General features: G+C 31.8%; 7 protein-coding genes across 7 annotated transcripts; 5 read left to right on the plus strand and 2 right to left on the minus strand.

The window, feature by feature from the left end:
• Window positions 1–639: 639 nt before the first annotated feature.
• Window positions 640–1,675, minus strand: LOC113851453 (protein MIZU-KUSSEI 1-like). The gene has a single exon (XM_027481940.1). The coding sequence runs from the start codon at window positions 1,621–1,623 to the stop codon at window positions 928–930; it is 696 nt and encodes a 231-aa protein (XP_027337741.1). The 5' UTR covers window positions 1,624–1,675; the 3' UTR covers window positions 640–927.
• Window positions 1,676–6,127: 4,452 nt separating this feature from the next.
• LOC113851307 (E3 ubiquitin-protein ligase ATL6-like) lies at window positions 6,128–6,970 on the plus strand. The gene has a single exon (XM_027481771.1). It carries the CDS (start codon window positions 6,128–6,130, stop codon window positions 6,968–6,970), a length of 843 nt encoding a protein of 280 aa, XP_027337572.1.
• Window positions 6,971–9,549: 2,579 nt separating this feature from the next.
• Window positions 9,550–10,994, plus strand: LOC113851344 (putative clathrin assembly protein At4g40080). The gene has a single exon (XM_027481806.1). It carries the CDS (start codon window positions 9,747–9,749, stop codon window positions 10,752–10,754), a length of 1,008 nt encoding a protein of 335 aa, XP_027337607.1. The 5' UTR covers window positions 9,550–9,746; the 3' UTR covers window positions 10,755–10,994.
• Window positions 10,995–16,132: 5,138 nt separating this feature from the next.
• Window positions 16,133–19,052, plus strand: LOC113849717. Its single transcript, XM_027479818.1, has 2 exons — window positions 16,133–16,594; window positions 17,381–19,052. Exons 1-2 carry the CDS (start codon window positions 16,514–16,516, stop codon window positions 18,476–18,478), a joined length of 1,179 nt encoding a protein of 392 aa, XP_027335619.1. The 5' UTR covers window positions 16,133–16,513; the 3' UTR covers window positions 18,479–19,052.
• Window positions 19,053–20,711: 1,659 nt separating this feature from the next.
• LOC113850524 lies at window positions 20,712–21,633 on the plus strand. The gene has a single exon (XM_027481088.1). The coding sequence runs from the start codon at window positions 20,796–20,798 to the stop codon at window positions 21,354–21,356; it is 561 nt and encodes a 186-aa protein (XP_027336889.1). The 5' UTR covers window positions 20,712–20,795; the 3' UTR covers window positions 21,357–21,633.
• A 599-nt stretch (window positions 21,634–22,232) lies between these two features.
• On the plus strand, window positions 22,233–22,908 carry LOC113851336. The gene has a single exon (XM_027481799.1). It carries the CDS (start codon window positions 22,304–22,306, stop codon window positions 22,640–22,642), a length of 339 nt encoding a protein of 112 aa, XP_027337600.1. The 5' UTR covers window positions 22,233–22,303; the 3' UTR covers window positions 22,643–22,908.
• Window positions 22,909–24,642: 1,734 nt separating this feature from the next.
• Window positions 24,643–25,269, minus strand: LOC113851368 (probable E3 ubiquitin-protein ligase XERICO). The gene has a single exon (XM_027481832.1). The coding sequence runs from the start codon at window positions 25,181–25,183 to the stop codon at window positions 24,758–24,760; it is 426 nt and encodes a 141-aa protein (XP_027337633.1). The 5' UTR covers window positions 25,184–25,269; the 3' UTR covers window positions 24,643–24,757.
• Between the last annotated feature and the right edge of the window lie 2,719 nt (window positions 25,270–27,988).

Below are 27,988 nucleotides of genomic sequence, written 5' to 3' on the forward strand. Positions count from 1 at the left end.
GGACGTTAAAAGGCAAATCTGACTTTAGACCTTAATCATATCTTAATAATGAAAAAGGCAGTAATAACTTTCCAATGTATCATAAGAGAATGGGGAAATGTTTTTCTGTATACTAAAGAGGGACACTAGAAGGAGTCTTTTTGTGTGTTTTGTGATATATTTTAAGATGAGTGTAAATAAAAAAGATTAAAAAAAATATGTAAGAAATGAACTAATTATATACAAAATTATTTTTAATAATTCAAATAATGTGATAACTTACGTATATAGACAATGAAAAGGGTAACTTTTTTAAAAGGAATATTTAGGAAATCGTTTTATCAAATGTTTTTTCTTATTGCAGAACGAGTTTATATCATAATGTTTATAAAAATTATTTGAATAAATCATATATAATTTTTTTAATTAAAATAAGTTAAAAAAGCATACTCATTTATAAGTTCTTTCATACACATCATTAGCTTAACCACATACTTTCTCAGATAATCAATATCTATAAAAGGGAGAACCAAGACGAATTACAATGGATTTATTTTGGGAATATGTGAGAAAACTAGAGCTCGAGGAAGTTTGTTAATTGGTGACGATATTTATATTAGTATTGCCAAAAGGTAAAATTCAGACCAAACACTGCCAAACAGAAAAATAAAAAGTATTACTAAGTAGAAGACAGTTATTACTTTGTGTTAAAAGAGAGGGGAAAAAAAGGCTATGACCTAATAGGCTTAACATTCTCCCTTCCAAATTGTCCAGTCTAACACCCCCAAAAATAAAGTACAATTTTTGGTAAAAACAATAAACTTATAGAGCTTAGGATGGATAAAGCTATGCCATGCATGTTAAGGTAGCTCTGGTTGACCACATAATAGGCACAGCTCAAAAAAAGGGTAATTTGAAAGCTGAAACTGCTTTAAATATAAACAAAGGTCACCTTGACCGAAAAAAGAAGATACTAAGCTCTTGACCAATGCTTCCTTCTGGATCAATCAAATGGAAAGATTCACAATTGGAAGAGCCGCGAACCCTTTGAAAGTTGGCTCTTAGGTACATAAGCTCATCTTCTTGATGCAACTCCTTTCCATTTATAACACCAGTACCCACGTCAACACAACGCATCAAACTTAGAGCTTCAAAATCACCACTTGAAGGTCTACGCTTAACAGCATATCCCACTTTCCTCCCATTACAATACATAGTCCACAAAGGCGTGGAAAACAAGTTAGTGCTGCATGATCCTGTGGTGACACTCTCTAGCACGATTCTCAGTGTTCCCCCTCTCATTTCCTTGGCTAAAACGCTTGTGGGTACTGCTAACTCTAGGAGAAGAATTGGGTTGCTTGAGTTTGCGTTAGCTTGGATGCAAAAACTTACCTTGCCCCTACGGTATCCAAATATAGTGCCAGTGATGGTGGTAGAAGTCATGAGTGATGGTGGATACTTTTGGAGAAACTTTTCTGATTTGGTATCATCTTGGTCTTCTTCTAAGAAGGTGCAATTGCAACTTGGGATTAGTAATTCCATGAGAGAACGTAGCAATCTCCATGATCTAACTTGTTTTTGGCAATCCACTGTGGTGACGCCACTACTCATGCTTCTGCCACCAACAGTGGCTATGTACGACATATTTTTGGTGCCTAATTAGTATTAAGTGGTTTCTTTCTGGGTTGAACTTGTACCTCATGTGTATGGTTCCGGGCTAATATATATATATATAGTGTAATATACATGTCATGTGTCTAGATGATAATTCTAATATTTTTCTTTTTCTTTTATATATTCTATGGTTGACCTTATGGTCCTCATCCACACACTTGTTCTACAGGAATCTAACGTTGATTAGTTTGCAGTGATGCAGTGTTTTTTCGGTCACCAACTAAAATGTTTAATATAATGAAACCCATTTATGTGGATTCTGACACAACCAATGCAATAATGTCTCCTTTTGCCCTACTTTCTTTGATTATGTGGATTTCTTTTCTATTTTCCTTTCCCTTTTGCTTTAATCCTTTCTATTATATCTTCGTGGCCTTCAGTACTTAATAACTACTGAAGCACGATGAGGCAACTATTGCTGAAGATTGAAGATCATACACATGAGAATAATTGGAGTGTGCTTTTTTTATTTATGGTGGATAGATAAACTTGTTTTTGTGATTGAGAAGAAAAATTAGGATGAAGTTTTCCGTACCATACCACAATATCTGCCATCATCTAATCATTGGTCTATTGGATTTTGGACTAGAAAACTTCAAAGATACAACTGTTCAATGACTCCTTAATACACATCTTGCACAATAAACACATAGCGGTATATGTATAGCTTTTTATCAATTATAAGGGCCTACTTGTCCAAAAAGAGAAATTTTTTTATGTGGGATAGAAATTAGTATAGACCCACCACAAACCAGCACTATATCTTATATCTCTGTCCTGTTTTCATAATACCATGTGGGAGGAACTTTGGGGGCCAAGCGTGGTATGTGAAAGCCAAAATGAATTTTATTTGTTTTAGCTTTTTAGCCTGTTTACTCCACTCTTGTCCCCCTTTTCCTTCTCATGTGTCCCCGTTACTTAAAAATGACACTAAGAATAAATTGTCCTTTCATTCTTTTTTCCCTTATTTTAGAAGCAAAGGTCCCATTGTATTTGTATATGTTCCCCAATTAAATTCTTCATCTCTCTGACTGCAAAATTAAAAGTTATATATAGTTTGAAGATATTCATTTAATTTATAGTTTATTTAGTGCTCAGATATTTAACATGGGATAAGTTTTTTAGTATATATTTATTACCTGTTGTACAAAACAAATTGAACATTCTCTTATTTAAGTTGTCAAATGCCATTTTTAATTATTTTTTTATTAAATAGAACTATATAGTTTCAATAAAGATTTTGCAAGTATTATGGAATCAAAGTGATATTTACTAATTTAAAGGAGAAAGTATTAAATAGTTTTTATAATGTTAATACTTATTGTTTCAATTATATGCATAACATGTATGATCATTAGGATATAGTATTAAACGTGAGTTTAAGAGAATTAATATTCTTTGAATGATAAAGTAGAGTTGTTTTTGAAATATAAATGTATTTATATTTTGTGAAACAATTTTTGTCAATAAAAAAAAAATGAACACTTCACTTCTCTCAAGATCAATTTTACTTGCTGCATATTTAATTTTGTAAAGTAAAAAATTTAACCAAACATCATTAAAGGATGTCGTTTAATTCGAATTCTTTGAAACACCAAAAGGTGTTTGCTCATAACCAAACAAAATCTTATTTGTTCACTTTAGTGATGATTTATTTTAAATGATTTTACGTGTGTGTGAACGAGAGAGAGAAAGAGTTCAAATTGCTATCCTTTTGCAATTATCATAAATTTGTGTGGACCTTACATGTTCCACGCTTTTGCTTGCGTAGTATGTAGCTATAGACACCAAAATTTGGCACTTTATGCAAATTACCAACTTCATGACTTGAAATTTGAACTTTTTATAGTTTATTTAGCACGTGTACGAGACAAAACAAAGTGTGCCGATTCATTGGTTGTTTCTCTAGTGTCTATGCTGCCGTTCATGGTGCGCTTGTGTTCTTTCTAATTGGAAACTTAGGAGATAAAAATGTGACATATATTTCACCATAAAATTATTTTCCTTTATGTCCACTTTCTCAATTCTATGAGGACAATTACAGTAACGCATAAAGTCTTAATCATAAACGACATGAGGCAGCACAGACTAGAAGATCAGACAAAAGTGTGAATGATAAGAAGTGTCTCAAAGAGGTGTTAGTGCCCAGTGTGTTACTTTGATCTTCTTTGGTGTTTTCCTAATCCTTTTGTGATTGCGAGCTGTACTCAATATCCACACAATATTTCAGTTTTATTAGTATTATTGAGTTGTCAATCTATAATTTATTGTATTCTTCCAAATTGATTGTGAAGAAACTATGTGGATTGGTTTGTAAACCATTATGTGATGATTCATCAAGACATCAACCCACATAAACCAGATGCAGGCCTGGTCTTATCTGGGCCCATAGCCCAATTCGTGCCTTCTTAGCCCAATTTATGATTATGTTATTAATTTAAAAGAATATTAAATAAATGCTTGAATGGAATTTTGTTGTAATGCCAAAATAAAATCTTTTATATTTCTTACATATCATGCATTGTTAATCTTACAATGTTTCCATTGGTTTAAAGGAGTGGAGGGAAAAATCAGTAGAAGATAGAAATATTTTATTTGGTTCATTAAGAAAATAAATAAAATTATTATTATATATTTAGAATGATGAATATACTTGTTGAGGCTAATTTTATTCATTTAGTCAAAACAAATTTACCTGTGTTTTATCAATGTTTTTCTAACAAAACACTATATTATGGGATAAAAAATTTTATTTACAAAATAGTTTTTAAAAAATAATAAAAATGCTGGAATCCAAGTACATTAATGAGAATGAAGAATGAAGAATGAAGCGGCGGAGATTCCGTGTGACGCCGCCATACATTCCCCTTTGACCTTCACTACAACTCTGGTCTTGAGTTTGCTGACTTCACCCTCTTCTTTTCAATTTGGACTATTCAGTTACATCATTTACAAGTGGCCTCTTCTTTAATTGAATTCAAATGTCAATTCACAATAATTACTTATTTTTCGCCCAAGTAATATTGAGATATTCATGTTAATCATTCAAAAATAATTATTAAAATATAAGTCAACACATCACTAACACGATTTTAACTCTAAAATTAGTATTTAAATTAAACATTCAGAATTTAAATGAAAAAAATAGAAGTGCAAGAATTAGAACTGTAACATTATAAAAAATAAAAAATCACTTGAAATTAAAAAATATATATTATTTATTAAATTTTTAATCAATATTCTAAGTACACAAGTTAACAAAATTTTAATATTTGAGCATACACTAATTTCTAGACCCTTAATTAAGAAGGCGTTTTGGATTTTTAACCAATTTCAATAAAATCATGGGTCCAAATTTCCGCTACTGTTTCTCAATAAGCCCAAATTTGTGCTACTTTGTCGCCATGTTTTATTCGGTGAAGATGTTTACCGTCCGGTTTAACGTATTAACATTTTTGAGTAATATTTAATGTGTACATTGAATTAACGTACAAGATGATCACACATCTTTGAAAATACATACCAACAAAGATTCATTGTCTAGTACAAAAAACATTGTTATAAGGTGACAAATGCAAAACCTCCATGGCTTAACGAAAATTGAATAAAGTTTATGGATTACTAATTTATTAAAAAATGTTTGTGTTCTCTCTTTTTTTAATGACACCGAAATTATAGTATTTAATAATATCAATACATAAAAAATTATTATTATGTGTAAAAAGATTTACTTTAATTTAAATTTCAGTTTTTATAACTTGTCCAAAGCCATAAGTAACAAAAAATAAAAAACACACTAATTTTGCAGTTCAGAATCGAAAGCAGCATTGTTAACTAAGTTTAGATATTTTGGTCTTTAAAAAAGCGTTCAGTAAATTAGTTTTTCTTAGTCTACGGGAGTGGGAGAGCTTGTTTGTTTGCATGCAAAGATCATAAATAGATGCCACTTTCACCAATGCAGGAAAAAAAGCAGAGCCAAACCTTCCATATACCAACAAAGCACACCTAAAACGCAATTTAACGTGTTTGTAGGAGCAAATTGAGCCGCCACATATAGCTCCTTTGCCTCGTGTCGTCTCATTACACTGCCACCACAAGAACCTACTCAACCCAACACCTAAGTGACCTAACCCTCTTCCTCTTTCTTCTCATTTACTTGGCTTGGTTCTCGCATAAGCATAAGTAACCACTAACGCTTGAAACTTCAATTACAAATACATGATTATAGTTTACAATTTACATTGCTATCATTTCATTTTTTTTAAGCCTTATCATATATACTCACTCGCTCACTCACTCACATCACATGTTCAGTGCCGCAGTCTATTTTCTAGAGTTTTGAGGATTCGATTTCTGTTAGGACGGTTGACAAATGGAAGGGGCCCACGACATGTTCGTCGTGGTCCTAGTACTGTCTCTCTTCCATTCACGCGCGGTTGCACAGACAGGCACTATAACAAACCCTCCCTTGGGAATGACCTTACGCGAGAACTTCAAGGCAACCATGAGCGTCATGCTGTTGGCGTTCTTATCCGCGTTCATTTTCACTGGCTTCTTCTCGCTCTACCTCCGCCATTGCTCCCGCAGTTTTGGTGGCAGAAGCAACCCCATCACCGCTGCCGTCGACATCTGCCGCCGCGGATTCAACCGGGAAGTGATCAACAGGTGCCCCATTTTGGTGTACTCGACGGTGAAGGAGCTGAAAATGGGGAAAGGAGCGTTGGAATGCGCAGTGTGTTTAAGCGAGTTTGAAGAGTGCGACAAGATACGGTTACTGCCAAAGTGTCATCATGTTTTCCACCTTGATTGCATCGATGGATGGTTACTCTCTCACATGAATTGTCCTGTTTGTCGCGCTAAGCTCACCCATGATAGTGTCGACGACGTTGCCATCCCTGTCATCCCACCGCAACAAGAATTGAGACAGAGCAGCAGCACGGCCGTTACCGTTGAAACAGAAAATGAAACGGAAATGGTTGTGGCACAGAGGGTTGTTATTCCGTCACCTGAATCGAGAATGTTGTTGCCGAGGTCGCATTCAACGGGTCATTCTTTTGTGGGGCCTGAGGAGGACGTGGACAGGTACTCTCTGAGGTTGCCGGAACACGTGAGGAAGCAGCTTGCGGGGAGTGAGAGGGTGGTTTTTGAAGGCGTGTGGTGTTCGAAGAGTCACGAGGAGCGGTGGTCGTTGTCGATGTCGATGACTCCGCCGTTGGTTTCTAATGGTGTTGTCGATTCAGGTTTAAGGACTTGCTGGACTCCACTTAGAATGTCGTTTAACAGGGCCCAGGGAACTCGGAATATTCCTCCCGTTTGATTGTTCATTTTGTCTCTTCTCTCTGCGCAATTGAAATGTGCCACCATTTAATTCCCAGTATCTGGAGAATTTTTCTGTAAAAATTAAAAGTAATTTCGCTTTTATGTTGTATGTATTCTTACTTGTTCGTCATCAATGGGTTTAACAGAGTAATTGTGTGATGATGCGCTCTCTTTTCTTGAAGATTTATGTTAAAAAGTGAAAGCGGTGATATGCATTAAATTATAATCAAGAAGGGAAGAGAGAAAGTTGAAAGATGGTGCAAAGTCACATTATAAGATAAATAAATGAGATGTTTTCTAGTTTAGAAATGTTGCAGATGATCTCCGTCAATTATTTTTTTTAATTTAACATTTATCTAACCAAAATTATAATTTTCATCGTACACAATAAAAAATTTATATATATAAATTTTTTATTAAATTTATAAAATTCAATATATTAATAATATTAAATAATATATTTTATCAAATTTTATCATATATAACTTCTTATCTTATATAATATTCCACTGTTTAAAAAAATTATAATCTCTTATAATATTATTTTTTACACTTAATTATTTTTTAAATAAAATAAAATAAACGAAATGAGATATAAATCCAGAATAATATATATATATATATATATATATAACTTAAAAAATTTTAATTTTACAAAATATTTAAAAGAGTACATAAAAAATTATAAATTTATGGTAAATTTTATAATTTATTAACTTAATTAACAAAATAAATATTATATAATAAATAAAAATAATTTATCTTTTTAAAACATTTAGGTATTTTGGAAAGAAATTTTCAAAAGAGAAAGAAAGGCGGATATTATTTTTAATTTTAAATTAAAAACAAATATATATTATTTATAATGAAAAATATATTATTAATACATTAAGTTTTTGTTAATATATTAATTTATATATTTTATTTTTAAAAGATATTAATTTTAAATATATTTATTTAAAATATACATTTTATCCTCTCCTTTAAAACTCCCTTTCCCAAATAACTCTTTACCTTTCAAAATTTAAATTTAAATAATTTGCACTATTATAATAATTATAAACCTCACACAAATGTTTCTCTCACATCTTTTTATATAATTAATTGTATCAAATAATTATAGTTAAACTAACTATAAATCTTCATTCAATTTTACTAACTAATTGTTTATAATTTTATTATTTTATTAAGTTTCTTAATGTAATTTATTAAAATATTTTTTTTAAAATTATTTCAATACATTCTATAGTAAAATCTATTATACAAATAACACTCATCATCTTTATACTTGCTGTACTTTGTTGTTGTTAGTCTTTTTTATTATTTTGTCATTAAATTGTTATTAACTTACAGTGTATTTAGATAATTATTTATTTAAATATTTATCTAATATTTTTAAAAAAATTATATTTAAATTTAATAGTAAAAGTTATCAATATAAATTAAAAATAGCTTAGAATCTATAAATGACTCGTTAGCTTTCTCCCAGATACGCCTATAGTTAACATCTATGATATTATTTTTTTTAACCTAAATCATGTTATAAAAATATATATATACTTTTAATTTTTGTATTTATATTAATTAATTTTTAAAAATTTAGCTTTAATCCTTTGGCTTTCAAACATATTTTAAATAATTTATATTTTACTAAATATGTTAAAATGTATTAATGTTTTTCTCCTTTTTTATTAAATCCTATTCACTTTTTTTACTTATTCTTCTTGATTGAAGAAGAAAATGAAACCATTATTGAATCATGTTTAGCATAAAAATAAAAAAACATTGATAAATTTTAATGATTTTAACAATATATATAGTTCATTTAAAACATGTTTAATAAATAAATAAAGCAGAGAACCAATTATATAATGTGTTTATAAATAAATAGGAACCATTTGGTGAGATATATTTCCTTAAAACGTAAATTCACAAAAAATTTCAAAATATTGGCTTTTATTTCATAAATATCAGTACCGAAGAGCTTGTACTTTTTTTTAAAGAAAAAGTTTGTACATGATGACAGTTCTGCTCAATAAAATACTGCCACGTTCACAACAGAGATTCGTACCACGTGTATACCAATGTAAGACAATATTCTAAAGTTATTTTTATTTATTTTTATTGATTTCAAAACAATTGTATTCATACAAATTAAACATGTTATATGCACCTTCACTTGTTTTTTAATTTTGGTATAGGTTAGGTTAAAAGTACTTGAAAAGCTAAAATTTTAAGAAAAACCAAAAGACATTAAACTAATTTAATGATTTTAGAGTATATGATTGTTAAAGAGTCAATTTTATCATTACTTGATATTAATAATTTTTATATATTTAAAACTACTCGCTTGTAAACCTAGCTAGTCCTTGCTTTCATTCTGCAATCGTGAGTGATTACGTAGTTCTCTTCACTAGATTATGACTAGTGACTGATATTTTATGCATAACATATTACATGTTAGAAATTTTTGTCAGAGTTGACCCCAGTCATGCTAGCTTTCTCTTTTGGTTAATGGGCACATGAACAAGGACAAAGAACCGAGTCTAAATAGATAACATTAATCGGTGACAGTTCAAATGAAAGTGCCAGTTCAAATGTTTAGTTTTCTCCTCAATCAAAATACAATACTTAATTATAACATGACTTAAAATTTCAACGATAATACAGTACAAAAATGATAAATTTATATAAATATCTCCAACATAATGTAGCTTTTACTCGTTAGCTTTATCTCTTAGCTTGGAAGTGTATCAAAGAGGGAGAGAGAGTCTATGACGAAACTGAAAGAGCTAATAGGGATAATGAAGGACAAAGCTTCACAAGGCAAAGCTGCGATTCTTTCTAAACGAATAACACTCTATCTCCTTCGTGCCACCAGCCACGACTCTTTCACCCCTCCAACCCATAAACACATCTCCACGCTCCTTTCCTTTGGTGACGGTTCACGCGCCACTGCTTCCGCCGCCGTGGAGCTTCTCATGAACCGGCTTCAGACCACCCAGAATTCTGCCGTGGCCCTCAAGTGTCTCATCGCCGTCCACCACATCATAAAGCATGGTACCTTCATCCTAAAGGACCAACTTTCCGTGTTCCCCTCCAGTGGTGGCAGAAACTACCTTAACCTCTCCAATTTCCGCGACAAAAGCACTCCAATCTCGTGGGAACTCTCTTCCTGGGTACGATGTTACGCTAAACACGTGGAACAGCTTCTCTGCACGAGCAGAATCCTCGGATTTTTCCTCAGCGGAGAAACAAACGATGCTCCGGAAACGCGAGAAGAGAGAGCTTCGGGTCTTACCAACGGTGATTTATTGAGAGAGACGGAAGCGTTGTTGGTGTTGATTGAAGGAGTTGGGGAAATACCCGAATCTGGTTCCGTTGAGGAGAACAAATTGGTGGGTGAGATTGTGGGTTTGGTGGAAGAAGATGGGGTTGCGGCGTTGAGTGAGGTGTGTGTGAGAGTGAACGAGTTCAGGGAGAGATTGGGGTGCCTCTGTTTTGGGGAAGTTGTGGAATTGGTTTACGCGATGAAGAGATTGGAAGGGTGTAAGGAGAAGATTGCGATGATGAAGGTGATGGTTGAGGTTGCAGAGAAAATGAGAATGTGGGATTCAGTGAGAGAATTGAAGGAGAAGGTTGAGAACATGGAAGAAGGGAAACTTTACAGAAGAAAGGTCACAAGACACGTGTCAGATCGTTTTGCTGTTGCGGTTCTTAGTTCTGTTGATTTGGTCCAGTTTCGTTCTACAAGGTTCTGGTTTGAAAGTGATGATTTGTAAATAAAATTTTTTGAAACTTTTTTTTTTTTGGTTGGGATGTTGTAATTTAAATTAGTTCCCCTAAAAAGGTAGAGGGAGAGGAAAGAAAATTTTAGAATAAGTTGCAATTAATGATAATTTTAAAATTTTGATTTTTAATAGACTTGATCTCGTAGCATTATATGGTACTGTAGATGATGATAGGAAAATTGAAATAGCCTGTTTTTACTTTTGACCATAATGAGATTGAATCTGGTTTGACCTGTTCCAAGCTTTGTGCCCAGAAACAAAGGCAAATGATGATGCGGTTTGACATGCTTTTTTACTGTATGGGTATATTACATGGTCAAATTGCTACTCGTGCATATGATGATAATTGTTAATATTTGTAGGAAATGAGATTGGTTTCTTTTTACTCATTTGTAACATTGCTTTTAGTTTGACCTATTCTAAGTTTGGTGGAAAAGGGGGAAAATAAATGATAAAATTTGAGTGTTGAAATTAGACAGGTTCTTTACTGTCTGGTATGTAATAATGAAATTATATTTATAAATAAAAGTGAAAATGTAAGAACTACACGACAAGATAACTTTAAAGCTTCACTAAATGTGAAAGCACATCGTTCCATTTAAGACTCTTTCACGTTGCATCAACCACCATTTGTGGATGATTCTATTTATAAATGTTATTTTGGTGGCATTGCTAGAATAAATTAGCACCATAATTTAATTGTTAAAACTCAATTTTAAGGAGTTATTTGTTTTGAATGCCATGGAGTCGGCTAATAATAGTAACGTTAACATTATACTTTTTATATACACTTTCTGATATATGTTTTATTATTAATTTAAGAATAATAAATAGTAAGATTCACATTATTTTAGCCAATAATAAATCATATGTTAAAGAGTATATATAAAAGACTTTAATGAAAACTCTGTAAAACACCATTACACGTTAGAAGTATAGAAAATGAAAATGCTAGTTGTTTTGTCGAAGAGTAAGCTTAAGGTAGGGTTTTTGACTTTTTGTATGTATTTAATAAATAGTAGTTGTTTAACAACTACTTTGATTAAAATGTTGGTTCACTTATTAAATTATTCAATAAGGCACTGTGTATAGTATCTTATTGAGTAGTATTGAGAAAAATATTTTATAATTTGTTTATTACAATGGAAATTGTCCAAAAAGTAAAAAAAAAAAAACTTTATGCATCTTTTATTACTTGGAATAAGAAAATAGATGAAAAATTATTTTTCCTTAATTTTAAAAGAGTTGAAAAATAAGGAGTTATTTGTTTTGAGAAAATATTTTTTATTGTAAAATTATTGGTATTTAATTTTTGGTGATCCGAGTGTTGAAACTATTTGAATATTTGAGCAGACTTTGGCTTCATTTTATCTCTAGCTTTCTTAAACGTATTCTTTCATATATTTAGATTCTCGAGATGAAAAATAAAACAGAGTAAACGAATAAAATATTAGTATCTGTTATTATACCCATAAACTTAAAAAAAAACATTATACTTTTCTTAAATTAATAGTTATAATTATTTTAATATTTTAAAAATTAAATAATATCTATTTCTTTTTTAAAATAGACTACCAACTCACTGTTAATTATATATATTTAATATAAAATTAATGAATATAATATTTTATGTATATAAAAAATAACCTCTTAGTCTTCAAAGACATCATAAAAATGAACTAAATTTATCAGGGAAACAAAACAGACCTGGTTTGTAGTTTTGATTATCATTCAACATATACGAAGAGCCTCGATAGGGCCTGTAATTAGCGGGCCAGAACTAAAACAGTAGGAGGCCCATATTTGTTGAAGTAAACCTAGCCCAAATAAAGCCCAATCATATATAAGCTCAAAATGACGGATATTCAAGGCATTGTGCTATCTCTGATTGGGCAACAAGTAGCAACGCATAAGTTGATCAGAAAACCCAAACGTTTAATATATAATTTCATGCAATAACAGTTTCTTCGTCGTGTGAACACGTGAACAGAAAGTTGGGTATATATATGTAAATTAAATATTAAAACTAAAATATTTTAATAGAATGATTCATATTTTTTATAAATAAAAGAAAAATAACAACTAGTAAATTAGCTGTATACTGGACAAGACCTTACTCAGTTTTACTCGTAAAAAAAGGTAACCGAATAACTTTCGACCTAATATAACCAAACATCCCTTATCAGATTATGAAGTAATTAACTCAATTGAGGATAATAATTAAAATATTATTTACTTTAACTAAAAGGTTAAAACTAAGACTGATTTAACAAGCCCATAACAATATTTATAAAAAAAAAGTAAGAAATATAGTTGACTTTTAATTATTAAAATAATATTTGTTGCTGAGAACTGAAATCTAACTTCAACATCTGAGTGTCTTTTGTAGGTACCTTCTCCATATCAACAATGTACTAAAAGATGTCATCTTACTCACATGTCAGTAATATACGAAAGGACATCATCCTACTTAGAAAGAGATCAAAATATTTGTGTTTTCCTAACAAGAATAAGCTGCATCATATGTGTATATAATATTTCATAAGAAATTATGTAAGAGATATAAGGATTGTAAAAAAAAAAAAGTCATGCTAAAAAATAAAATAAAATAGACAAGAGTGGTGTGGACCACTATGAAAGCCCACTTTTGAAATTTCATAGTAATTGTACCTATTTATGAACAAGAATGAGTAATGACCCAAAAGAAAAGAACAAATACGAGTGTTGACCTAAAAACACAAACAAAAAAACGAGTAAACTCAATTCCGTGGTGTTCGCGTTTGACATGGATGTCCATTTGTAGCAGACTCAGTCTCCTCCCTATATACGATGTTTCCTCGTCTCTTCTATGTAGAATTTCAAGTAACCCCACAATTACAATAGTAGCTACCTGCACCATAACGTTAACAACTTTCCCATTACTTGATTATGTAGCATAGTATAGCATTTTTTTGTGACACCCCCAATCATTCAAATTATAGTTGGATGGGTTTTGACTAAGTTGTGCCAGTTATGATGACCCTTCACTTGCAAGATGGAATCTCTACACTTTTTTTCTTCTCATAAGTTGAAAATAATGATAATAATTAACACAATACATTAAATTGCTGTGTTGCTAAACATGTTTTTAGTGCTACCGCATCACTAATTACATACTTTATCTAGCTCAATATTTTAGTCAATGCGAGTTAGTATTTATTTAATTACAGTTGAAAATTATTATTTTTTATATTTTGATAGCAATCGAGGGAAAAAATAAATATAAAAAAATTCACTCGTTGAGTAATTATAATTGATAAAACTACTTATAATTTAAGTCAACGTAATAGTCCTTTGCGTTAAGTTTATGCTAGTTTTCTCCAATATGCCACCAGTAGTACCTATCTAATAGAATTGCAGATACAATTTCCTTTTTATAATTTATATTCATAAAACACAATTACATAGCTTTCACAACTAAATTTTCTTAGTCTTGCATAGAAAATGATAGATATTTTTTTCTTTTTTATTTTGGTATTTTGTTGGTTTAGTCATTTTTTTTTCCGAAAAGAATGATTAAGTGAGATTTTCAATTACAAAATTTAAACTCTTATCACTGTGTATGAATGAGATAGTTTGAAATTTCAGTTTACTTTTATTATGACTAATAATTGACGGATGAATGTAATTTATAATTAAGGTTATGTTTGATAAAATAAATTAAAAATTACGAGTTTGTAATTTATAAGTGTGAAGAAGCTGGCTGAAGGAGCTGTGAATTCGTAATTGAAAGCTTATATTTGTATAGATAATTTAATTAGAATTAAAATTATTTAGTAAACTAATTAATTTATATTAAATAAATTAAAATAACTCATAATATCATATTAACATAATATTAAAAACAAAATATTTATTTTATTTATTTATAATAAATTAGTTAAATAATTATTTTAAAAATAAATTTTTATATATATTTAAACATGAAATATTATAAACTATATATATATTTAATATAAAATACATTTGGATTAAAAAGAATGATAAAAAAAGACAGTGAAACAGATAAAAAAATGAACATAATTATTGTAAAAGTGAAATAAAAAATTAACGTACTTACATAAAGTTTTATTTCTTTTAACTAGACATTGTCTTAAATAAAAATAAACAATAAAAATATTAATAACTATAAGAATTATAATTTTTTTATTTTTATATTTACCAAACGCAACATTAGTTATAAAGTGAATTAAAATATAAATCTCAAAATATATAGAATATCTGAAAAATCTGTAACCTTGATATTATAGGAATAATTTATCTACCAACGTTATGAACGAAACTAGCATTAAAGGCGTTATTATTTCCATTAATTTATTTTATTAATGCAAAGATTAAGCCAGTAAAAATTTATTTTAAAATTTATGAAAATTATTATACAATAACACGAATCAGCTTTTAGGGCCGTTTGGGAAACGTCAAACGGTAACTAATAGAGCCTACCCATCGAGCCCGCAGCAGAACTAGGGCTTGTCCCACGTTATTATTATATTGTTATTTTTATAGTTTTATGATAATTTAATTGTAGTCTTCTATTTTAAATATTTTTATTTTTATTTTTAATGATAATATATTGTTATAAAAAAATTGATAAACAATAAATTTGTAATCAAGCGCATCAATTAAACAAAAAAATTAAGTTTAAAAAAAATCCGAAGAATAGAACCTCGTGGTTATCTTAAAGATAATAATTAATAATAATAGTTATTATTATTTTTAATTGGCACAGGAATCAAACGAAGAAGAAGGAGGGTAGAACCTCGTGGTAGGGGCCCACAAAACAAAAGCCCAGTTGGTTTGGGCCCCACGCCCAATTCGATGCAGAGTGTTGTGTTGCGCGTGTCGTCGATGCTAACCCTTCCCCACCAAATCTCAACATCGTGCCAGCGTTACTCCAATTCAACCCGAAATTCCCAAACTCACCCTTGTCGCATAGGAATCAACGACGTCGTCTTGGGTTCTACGTTTCCCCCAATCATAAAGCATGGCCGCCACGTGTCAAGGTTCCCCTTCCAATTTTTTGGAAAAATCCCAAAAAAGAGAACAACTCAACAACGATGTTGCCTATTTAATTTACCCACGACTTGGTTTACTGCTAATTCATTTGTATCACATTAATTAACACGTTATAATTCTTGACTGACTCTTGAAAAAAATAATTTTAAAAAATAAAGAATAACTAAAAAAATTAAAAAGTAAAATTAATCATAAAAATTAAATACCAGACAAAGGGTTTAATTAGAAAGATATTAAGAAGATAAAATTAAATAGAGAGGATTACATGTAATAGTAGGACTTAGAAAAGTAGTAGAAATGATCGGTGACTAAGTAAGCATATATGATATCTTCAAATCAAACCGAAGGACGAATAGAATGCGCGTGGCGTTTCCGTAGAAGAGGCGTTTTATGAGTTTTGGGTTATATAAATAAATTTGGAAGGAAGAGGTAGTGATTGAAACAAGAGAGCAAAAAGTGGCGTTGAGAACAACAACATCAACACAATAGAATAGAAACTGCCAAAGAGGAATCCTTCAACGGAACTTCCTCGTTTGGCTTCCAGTGTTCTGTCTGCCACCCATTACCACAAAACCCTACGCCTTTTCCTTTTTCATTTCTGCGAAACAACACGAGCCCTTTTTACTTCTCCACTAAGAACATCACCTCAAGAGGATTTGGATCGGAGTAGCCATCGATCTGTGCCAACGGAAAAAATGTGGTGTATGATGGGTGATTCCGGTGGCCATTACTGTCCTAAGAAGACCGATGATTTGTGCGGTGATGTTTGTGGCCAGGTATTTTTTATATTCTATGATAAATATTGCATTTTTTTCTAATGCTGCTTCAATTTTGTGTGTTTTCCTAATCAAAGTTTGATTTTTTGGTTGTGGCTTCGATTAATTTTGCTTTGGTCATTCTGGGTGTTTTTGGTCTTGGGGGAAAAATAAGCATGGCATTTGTGCGTTTCGAGGGTTTGATTTTGATTTAGTTGCAAATGAAGTAGTGTAATGTCTCAGAGTTGTTTGTCACGGCCATTCTGTACGAGAGTTGACTGTTTTTCTGTGTGCGTGATTTTCGTGATCTAAATTTGGGCATCAGAGAAAGGTTTTTTTTCAAAGCTTTTTTTAGCAGCTAAGCTGGACTATTTCGTACTATGATTTGTGGCACAGGCAAAGACACCTGTTCCCCCCCCACCATTTCCTTCTTGTTCCTTTTCTTTTTGTTTTGAAGGGGAGAAGGGTTTGAATGCTGCCATAATGGGATTGGAACGGCTGCTCGATTAACAAATTGTATTTTGGGATTTTTTGCATGTCTCTGATCTGTTCATGATGTAGCTTTAGGCTGTGATTATTGATTAGAATTGCCCCTTGGTGTGCTACCTTGCATGGTGATTGAGAAATTTCTGATATATGTTCAATGATTACTGTTAAAAAGAAAACCATCAATGGAGATGAAAAAACTGGCATTTTGGTGATGGTTTAATTTATTTGCAGGATTGAATGAAGTTGCATTGTCAAGTTAATATTGTTTTTTCTTTCTGGATGAATGTTTACTTAGGTCTTTGTTCTTTACTGATGCAGGAGTCGAGTCAAGCATCGGGCATGTCAAGAGTACGCTGCATGTTACGTGGGTTGGATGTAAAAACTTGTATATTTCTCTTTGCTGTTGTCCCAATGTGCATCTTTGGAATCTACTTACATGGACAGAAAATCTCCTACTTCCTCCGGCCGCTATGGGAAAAACCACCCAAGCCGTTCCATGTCATCCCACATTACTATAACGAAAATGTTTCGATGGAGAATATCTGCAGACTTCATGGCTGGGGAATCCGTGAATACCCGAGACGTGTATATGATGCTGTGCTGTTCAGTAATGAATTGGAAATACTTAACTTGCGCTGGAGAGAATTGTATCCCTACATAACACAGTTTGTGCTCCTCGAGTCAAATTCCACATTCACTGGTAGGCCTAAACCTCTGGTTTTCAAGGGCAACCGGGAGCAGTTCAGATTTGTGGAGTCCCGGTTAACATATGGAACCATTGGTGGGAGATTTAAGAAAGGAGAAAACCCATTTATTGAAGAGGCGTATCAAAGAGTGGCATTGGACCAACTCCTGAAGATAGCTGGTATTACAGATGATGACTTGTTGATTATGTCTGATGTTGATGAGATTCCAAGTGCTCACACAATTAACCTATTGAGGTGGTGTGATGACATACCTTCGATCCTTCATCTTCAGCTGAAGAACTATCTTTATTCTTTCGAGTTTCTCGTGGATGATAACAGCTGGAGAGCTTCCATTCACAGGTATCAGAGTGGTAAGACAAGGTATGCGCATTACCGCCAGTCTGATGAGTTGTTGGCAGATGCTGGTTGGCATTGTAGCTTTTGCTTTCGCCATATCAGTGATTTTGTCTTTAAGATGAAAGCCTACAGCCATAATGACAGAGTTAGATTCTCTCATTATTTAAATCCCAAGAGAATTCAAGATGTTATCTGCAAAGGGGCTGATTTATTTGATATGCTACCAGAGGAATACACCTTCAAGGAAATCATTGGTAAAATGGGACCAATACCCCATTCCTATTCTGCAGTTCACCTTCCTGCTTATCTACTGGAAAATGCACACAAATATAAATTTCTATTGCCTGGAAATTGCTTGAGAGAGACCAGATGATCCTAGAAAAGTCATTTATGAATTATGATACAGTTTTATTGTGCAGCTTGAGCTATTCCTCATGGAGATTTTAACAGGGGTTTTGATTGATGACTGTTGTGACTTGTACTGGTGTTTCAATGTCCAGTGAGATATTCTTTCAGAATTTCATTGTGTTAGAAGAAATTCTTTGATCCTGGGGGGAATTCTGTACATAATTTAGACTTGAGGACTTTATTCAAAGGGAACAGTATCTATTCTATTCTGGTGAGCTTTAGAGTAAATGCTTGTTGTGTTTATTTTGGATTAGTGTTGCTGATCCCCCAGATACATTAAGAGTAGTTTAAAGTTCCCAGCCTTTTTCCCTTGTGGGAATTTTTGTTTTGCAGATGAAATTTCTCTTCTTTTCTTCTTTATATTCTTCGTTCATGCTACGTCTCCCCTCATTTCGTTCTTTATATGTTAAGGATGCTGACTCATGGTAGAGTGATATATTAAATTATATTAATCTCTCAAGTTACGAGTCAATTAATTTAGATATCTTGAAAGGATTAAAACGCTGTCATGTGATAATTTAAGAAATTTAAATGATATTGTGATATAAATTCTTAAGTATATAAATGAAATTGAGTATGGATAAACAAAAAAAAGTGGGTGTTTCCACAAGGATGCCGTCTTCCAAATCAATTTTCGTTGATAGGGAGAGGGATTTTAGAGTGGACTTGTGGACCTGTACACGAATAATAATGAACCAAGGAAAATAAATATCAAAGGACTTTGTTTAATATGAGAAATAAGTTGTGCAAGGGACTGTCTATTTACTTTTCTTTCCCCCCCAAAAGTCTGAAAATAATGTGAATTTCTTTGTGAATGATAAATATTAGAACTCTTTTGTTCTAACTTCATCTCTTTTTTGTTAAAAATAATTCAATTCCCAAATGTAAAACATTAATTTATTTGTAAAATCATCACTAACAATCAATTTAGTTCTTCATATTATGAAATGAAATATATATATTCTCTAATTTAAATGAATTTTAAACAATTTTAGTCTTTTAATTTCTCATTTAGACAATTTAATCCTTAATAATATGAAATTTTAAATTTAATTGTTAATTTTGACAATTATCACTAATATTAGAAATTAATTTGACTAACACATTTCAACATTGGCGTTCCAATTATCTGATAATTGCTAAAACAATAATAAGATTTATTTTTAAAATTACTTAAAAATTGAATTGATCGATTAATTTCAAGAATTAAATTTGTAATTTTCAAAATATCAATTTTCAAATGCACCCATATCATAAAATTCAAGAATCGTATTGATGTTTTACTCAAAAATTTTAAATAAAAGATTATTATGTTCTCACATTTTTTCAAATCATATTTTCTCTCCTTTTCTACTCTTCTCTTGCAGAATTTTACATCCAATTGTTACTTGTTTAAAAATCATTATCTTTAAACCGACGTACCTGTTTGATGACATTGCATATATTCGGATACAGACTTATGTAAAATAGATGGAACCAAAATTATTTGCAGTGGAGAATACGGTCCCATGTGAATCCCTCGTGGTTGACCAATCATAACGAATGTGATGCTTTTCTGTCCACAACACAAATTAAGAATCTGTGTTATTCCTTCTCCCCAAGCATTGGTTTATTATTATTATGTGGAATTTGAGAATTTCATTAATCAACAAAGGAGGAGTTACCTCTATCCATATGAAATCAGGGGCATTACTACAACCATGTTTTCTGACAAATGGATGGGATTTTCCTATTGAACCTTAGTTCCATTGCCTCAGCTAACTTTTTACTTATGGGCTCTTCCATGTTACAATTGGTCCCAGATAACTGCCCCTATTTACACTATGGCTAAAAGGGTTAAGGCGAATTTCTAACTTGATTGTAAATGTCCTATCCTGAAATTCACTAGTACATTGTTTCTACATAACACCAGGAATGCAATTATTTATAGCCAAAAGGGAATAAATGGTATGCATAAAAACAGACAAGTATGAAATATATCAGGGGGAACAAAATAAAAATGCATGGGAAGAAAACTCAGCTTTTAGAATAATGTTATACTAATAATGATTTACTACCGCACTATCAAGTCCAACCATGTACTCCATTGAAATTGGCAAAATTAAATTCGGACACAGATGCATTTTTATCTTATCTTATACCGTTTCTAGGCATGTATATAATATATAATATTGTTATTATCTGGCTATATAAGGGTCTCCAACAAGGTACTAAAAACCCAACACCCCAATTAATCTCTTAAGCAGAAAATTAAAGTCGTCTAGTTTCCAAAAAAACACAGCATGGCTAGAAGCTTTGGGTTTGAGAAGCAATGCTATGCTGATGATGGCATGTGGAAGGAGACTGAGTCTCAGGAAGAGGGCTATGCCTTCCTCCACCAAGAATCTTGGAGCTCTGATAACAACTACCACAAGCAATTCCCAAACATGCCCATGAAAAAGCCTGGTGCTTTTGCTATGGTCATGGAGTCCGAGCTCTCAATTTCAAAACCGCATGGCAAGTTAGGAGGAGGCTACAACGCCATGTTTGAGGAAGGCATGCATGGTGGCCGATATGGCTTTGGTTATGCTCATGGGGGTAACAAAAAGTACCCTTTTGGTGGAACTAACACATCTCATCAGTTTGCAAACGGTGGTGCCAAGTTCAATTCAGGTGGCCACAATGAGTTTTTCTTGAAGGAAACCGACTATGAGATTGAGGCTTCTGTTGAGGAGCATGTTGATGAAATGAGATACGAGCGTCAAAATTGGGGTGGAGATGGTTACTTTTTGAGTCATGACAGGAACAGGCTTAGGAAACCTTATGGCGGCCACAAAGTTGAGTGGACAATGAAGGGTGTCTAATATAGGTCCAACTTGTGCCACCTACTTCTTCTGCACTTGCTTGTTGCTATTAATACAACAGTAATAAAAGGTGTGCTTTTTGGTGTTTTCTTGTTGGAATAAGATTCCCCCGATTGGATTTGGACCTTTGTAACGCTTAATGTTACATGTAATATTTACTTATGCATTGAAGTTATAATATAATTGTCTTTGATAATGATGACTAAGATTGTTTGCTTTGTCCAATTTTTAATTTGTAGCTCAATATGCTTAATTTATTTAAGGATGCTACACGACAGTGAAACCAATGTATCTTCTCGTGAAAGCTTTAAGTATTCAAACCAATGTATCTCTTAGGTGTAGTAATGCACAAATATAATTATAAGCCTACAATCTTGTATAAGTTTCCGGGAATGGTTTCTCAAAGTACTTTCAGTCAAAATATCTCTCACAATATGGCACGATTTTATAATCCCCGGAAGTTACAATGAAAGCAGAATTGATTTCCTTGGACCATCGCCAACCTGCAGTCGTAAATGTAAAACGAATCAAATTGAATGGTATAGTGGCAATGCAACTGCCAATCATTTTCGATCCCTTTCCAACTTGTTTTAAGATTTAGGTTCTGAAGATATAATTTTCTTCTTTTTGGTTAAAGTTTCTGCTGAAAAGGAGGAGCATTAGATTCAGCCTTATCATCATAGAATAAGTAAAAACAACAGCATATAGCATATATGATATGATGTATCCACCAATAAAATGAAAAAGACTACATATTCGCTAACCTCAGTGTTTTGGACTTATGCTTATAACCCTCTTGCTTATATATATATATACCTTCTAATCTGTTACTAATTTATCAGTGGGGGCTTTTAGGTCACTATCCAAGAAAAATGAATAAATAATTGATGAAATTGTAGCTATAAGTCTGTAACACACAAGCTTCAACGGGACAGCATCGAGAGGAAATGGCAAATCAAAACCAGAGGTATCGTGGGTGGTGTCCCTCCAACGATTACCAAGTCCACGAAGTAATGGAACCTGCACTACGCAAGCGCTTTGATCGTCCTACTTCACGGCATAAGAAGGGTCACGTTGCATTCAAATACAACATAGAGGAAGCCATAAACGTAGTAGAAACAATTCCTTCTCCTGAACCTGAGCCTGCGGCTAAGACTGAGACCGAGACCCCTACTACAAACCATGCAAATGCTTATGAGAGTGTGGACCAAAAAGCTGACACGTTTATTAAGCAACAGCATAGGAGGATTGAACTTGCCAGGCTCAAGTCTTTAGGGGCTGCTTGAGACTTGATAGTTGAGAGTTGAGAGTTGAGACCCTCATAAATATAGCTAACCTATAACATGTGAAGGGTTATCATATATACATACCAATGTACAATAATCTCAACCTTGGGTACTGTATGTGGAATTATTGATCTACTCTTTGGAGCATGTATTTCATTTTTACCTAAATAAATGCATTGAGCCCTCACTCATATATATATATATATATATGGTATGCTTTTAATAATTTCTGTTATTTTAGTGTAAGAATTTTCTTATTTCATGTGTGCCAGTAGTGTACTTTTTATTTATAATTTAACTCTTAGTTTTCATGGTATTTGGTTCCTCCTTTCCTTTCCTTTGGGTGTATATAATAATCCATCGTTGCCGTAAGTTTTGCAATTTGCACACAATTGCAGTGTCCTGTTTCAATGCGGAATTTTGCATAAGCATGGTGCCGGGGAAATTGGTGCTTTATATTACGTGTATAACATGCAAAGTTCCCAAAAGCTATGGTATTATTATTATTATGATTCGGAAAACTCGCAGAGAACACAGAGTGAGACAGAAACCTCAATCTCCTGTGTGCCTTAAACCAAATTTTTAAAGTTTAATTTGTAGTGTTAAATTAAATTTACGTTCAAAATCAAACACACTGTGTGTTATTGATCGCAGGGAAAACATGCTTTATCAATGATGATGCATATTATTTTAAATGAATAAATAATAGTTGGGTGCTGTATGACTCCATTTCTAGCTGGATCAGTATTGAATTCGCTCGGTTAAGGTAGGAGAAAAGAGGTTAAACTAAAGATTAGAACTGCGTTTAATATTAATATATGATTTAAAATCAGGCAAAAGTTATAATTAATAACGCAAATTCATAACTTTTAAAACTAATTGCACCAACACTTAATTTTGGAATTGAGTTTTATTAGTTGACATGCATCACAATTCTTATCCTAGTTTAGAAGGATCACAAACATAGTTAGAAAAGAAAAAAGGATCACAAACATGTATATTAACGCTCGTTTCCTCAAATAGGAAAAAGAATAAAATCAAACTCAAATTTTGAGAAAAAAAACTCTAAATTATTTTTCTTGGGAAAATAAGGAGACAAAATTATGCAAATAAAACAGAGAAGGATCTGTCGGCTAGCAATACTGACATAAAATTGTAAAATATGTGAGATTTGAAAATATTATACACTGAAATATGAAATTTTAGAATATGAAAATATGGGACTCAATTGCGTTTATGAAAAAATAGTCCACTTGTGAAGCTTATAGTTTGTTTTTTAATTTAATAATGTCCATAATCTTCTCCTCATTGACATCTTAAAGTAATCGATGAGTCCCTCCCATATAGTTAAATATTCCTTTTCCTTTTATGGAAAAATAAAATAAAAATCCGATTCTCACTCTCCTTTTTACGGATTTTAAGTGAGTGCAGACAAAGACTTCCATGTCACGACACAGTTACCAATTTGCTAGTAAGAGAAATGGGGTAACTAAGAGATAAGTCGATTGACTGAATTTAAAAAAAAAAATAAAGAATAATTAAAATGAAAAGCATAATTTTACCTTCTGAAAAAAATTGATTTAGATTGAAAATATGCTTATCCAAATATAATTTATATAATTTTTTACTAAACTAATTAAATTTAAAACACTGTTACTATTCATTTATTATAATCTCCATTACAAAAAAGACATGTAAAATTAAGATTCCCACTTTTTAAAATAAATAAATAATGGGTCCAAGAGGATACTACCTCCTCCTCTATTTCCTCCATTCAATTAAAAAAGATAAACAACAACAGCTTAGAAAAATGAGATATAAAAAAAAATTTGCATATGCATATCTATAATCCGTTCCTTATAGACGTCAAATTGAAATGAAGCAGAATCATGCAGTGCTTGAAAGGGCTTCTGAAATACATGCACACCAAAATAAAACCAAAAGGCAAATTCATCTATGATTTTGTTCCATAAAACTAAACATAGATAAATAGAGTGGGTTGAAAGGGGTTGACCAAGTAAGTGACAAACAAAAAGAGACATTGATTCCTTTGACACTGTAACCAACACCAAGAAACTAACTAGCTCTAACTAAAACTAAAAATCTATGTTTAGTTTAGTCGATGGAACGACATAAAGGACATGTGGTGTGTTTGTTATCAAACCATTTGTCTAAGCAGCCTCTGTGGAAGAAATGCTTGCAAGGCAATTGGCTCACCTCATGATTGGCCTCAAAACCACACAAACAAACGCAGCACTCCGCCATAGCAATACTTGTGCCTATGTTGGACTTGTTGTGGCACAATGACTTGTATTGAGTTATTGACACCCTTCTTTCCCTTGAACCCTCATCATCTTCATAGGACTCTTGTCCAATACTTGAAGAGTAAGAGGAAGTGCTTGGAGTATTATTGCCACTACCAACAACTACTTGAAGCAAGGATCTAAATATGTTCTTTAACAAAGCCACTGAGAGAACTGTGTTCATCACAAGCACTGGTAGCACCCCTTCAGATGCGCTTGGAAAATTTGAGAGACCCATAATGTGTTGGTCCTCAAAGTGACTCAATCAACAATAAAGAGGAGAAGAAGAGGCTGAGCCAACACAGGACAATTTAAAATGCATCAGAAAACATGAACCCACTTGGACAGGTTGATGGATAAATACATAAGAGACTTTATAGTCATATTTATGGTCAATTGCCACATTCATTTTCACATATCCTAACTACCAAAACACTAACCATGGTTGTATTGGGTAACCAGGATTTACACGTGGCGACACGTGTAGGACTTTGTAAGTACATAGTTTTAGCCCAGAAGCCAAAAATGGCGCCTTCACCATCACAAAAAGGGTAAGTTTAAGGATGCCACGTGTCCGCGGTGGCCACAAGGGTTGTGACTGGTGGCATGCCTTTCAGCTGCCACCCCTCCGAGGTTTCTAGACTTCCGCTTAAGATCTTCACTCGGTAACTTAATGCCCCAATCAATCATTTGCATAGGAACGCTGTAGCAACACATAGATTTTATATAATTTTTAGTAAAAAAGTGACTAAACATTGTTTAAAACATGTTGCAGAGAACATTTTTGGAGCCGTGAGATAAAAAAATATTAAAAGAAGTTTAACGTTCTCTTACCGTAACATCCAAGTTAATAGACAAAGAGAAATGTTAATTGATTGTTTTTTTTTATCTGGTTTAATTTAGATATAACTCGGTCGTGAAATTAAATGTAGTGAGAGTGACTAAGACTTTATTTAAGCAATACTACACTATTTTTTATTCAGATCAATTTTTGTTAGTGCTAATTAATTATCTTTAAAATATTAGTTAACAATATATAAATAAAATATTAAATTTAAAAGCATTTTCTTATTAAAAACATAATGATTATTTCATGTTAATTTGTTTTTTAAATATTTGATAAAATATATCAAATGTTCTTTATTTGGTTGGTCTCTAATTAGAGAAATCTTTAACAGGACCTATAAATAGCATTTGTTTTTAACTAAAATGTTTGCGATGAATATGAGAACACCATCATAATAAAGAACCAATCAAAAAAGAAAGAAAGTAAAAATCAAAGAGAAATGTGTCTGTGATGTATATAACAGCTTGTTTATTTTACAGGTTACTGTAATTCTGCTTTAATTGGGTAGAAGATATTTTCCTTTACTACAATACAATCAAAGAATAAAAAATAATAATTTCTTAAATCAAACAACATTATACAGTTACAATGGGAAACAAACGTATACAAATGGGTAATAAAATTTTCACAATAACTTTTTATACAACAATTTATTTTATTTCTTTTCATCATATTACTCTTCTTTTCACTCTTTTTTCTTCTTATTTTTCTAAACTATAATAAAATTATACAATTAAACACAAGTGGAGGCCACGTTCACGTTCTATAAACATGTCACCATTTCCCCATTCAAGACCAAACAACCCATCCGTTGGGAGGTAACTGATGACATGAATTATTAATATAGTGCTGGTTTGGTTTGGTTTGGTTTGGTGTTGCAATTTGGTTCTGTTTTGCAAATTCTTTGGAGGCAAGACCGTGGACTATTTTATGAGAATTGGTTTATTTTATGGTTTAAGTATATACTTACTAAATTTATTTTTAATACTTTATTAGTAACATACAAAAGATAATTTTTAAATACATGTTATTCATAGATAATACAATTTTAACTGAGGAATTAAGAGAAAATATATGTGTGTGTGTGTGTATTAGAATTTTAATAAAAAATAGAAATAATTTAGAAATAAAATTTGACAATGTTATAGTTCAAGTTTTAGAGTTTAAACATGTGAGATCAATATTATAAAATGCTAAAAAAATTAAAAAAATTTATAGATAAAACACAAATTGAATGGTTATAATATTAAAAGGAAAAAAAAAATTGTGACCACAGAATATTAACGGAGTTGAAAATTTTTGATCGAATAACTATAGAATTAACTATTTTTTATGATAATTAATATAAATTATGGTTCACCACACTTAGTTAGATACAACTATATATTGGTGTAGTCATCTGCAAAAGATGAAACATGCCTAACTCTAAAGACTGAATTGAACTACATTTATTAGTGCAATTATAATTATGGAAAGTGATAAGATAAATTCCAGTGGCCTAACCCAGTTTCCCTGGTGACCCACAACACGAAACCAATTCTAAAAGTTTTTGGGTGTTTTCTTCTTTCTGAAAACATACACTTGGCGTTGGGATTTTGAAGAATCTAGTTGAGTTGTCATCATCGTACACAGAGTTGTTCAAGTGTTTGATTTGACATTCAACAATTTGATTTTATTAAAACGTTGGTAATCACCAAAAAAACGGTGTCCACAGCAACCATTCGGATACTAATCTAGAAAGTTCAAACATTTGATAACTTCAACACAACGATACTTCACATAGAAATCTTGGAACCCCCCATATCCGATTTACGCCCCACACCCGATTTTGAAAATGACTCGTCTTTACACAATGGCTGAAATGACTAATATAAGATAAGATATTTTATAAAAGATAAAGTAAGATTAGATGAAATAAATATAAAAATATATAATTTAAATATCTTACGATAAATTCATTATTATGATGAGAAGTATCATATCACAATAAAAATTATAATTTTATTATTATAATATTTATATATCTCATTATTTTTTCAATTTCAAAAAATTTATGTAAAGATAATTGAAAGTTGTCCAAAGTAATTTAGTTACATGTAAAGAAGATTGCATACGTTATTTTCACATGACACTCTTCATCTATTTTCTCTCTTTATCTCGGTTACATTACTTACTGTATCTCGAACTTCTCTTCCA

Source organism: Abrus precatorius, unplaced genomic scaffold, assembly GCF_003935025.1.
Source record: "Abrus precatorius isolate BTA unplaced genomic scaffold, Abrus_2018 Scaffold9, whole genome shotgun sequence".
NCBI lineage: Eukaryota > Viridiplantae > Streptophyta > Magnoliopsida > Fabales > Fabaceae > Abrus > Abrus precatorius.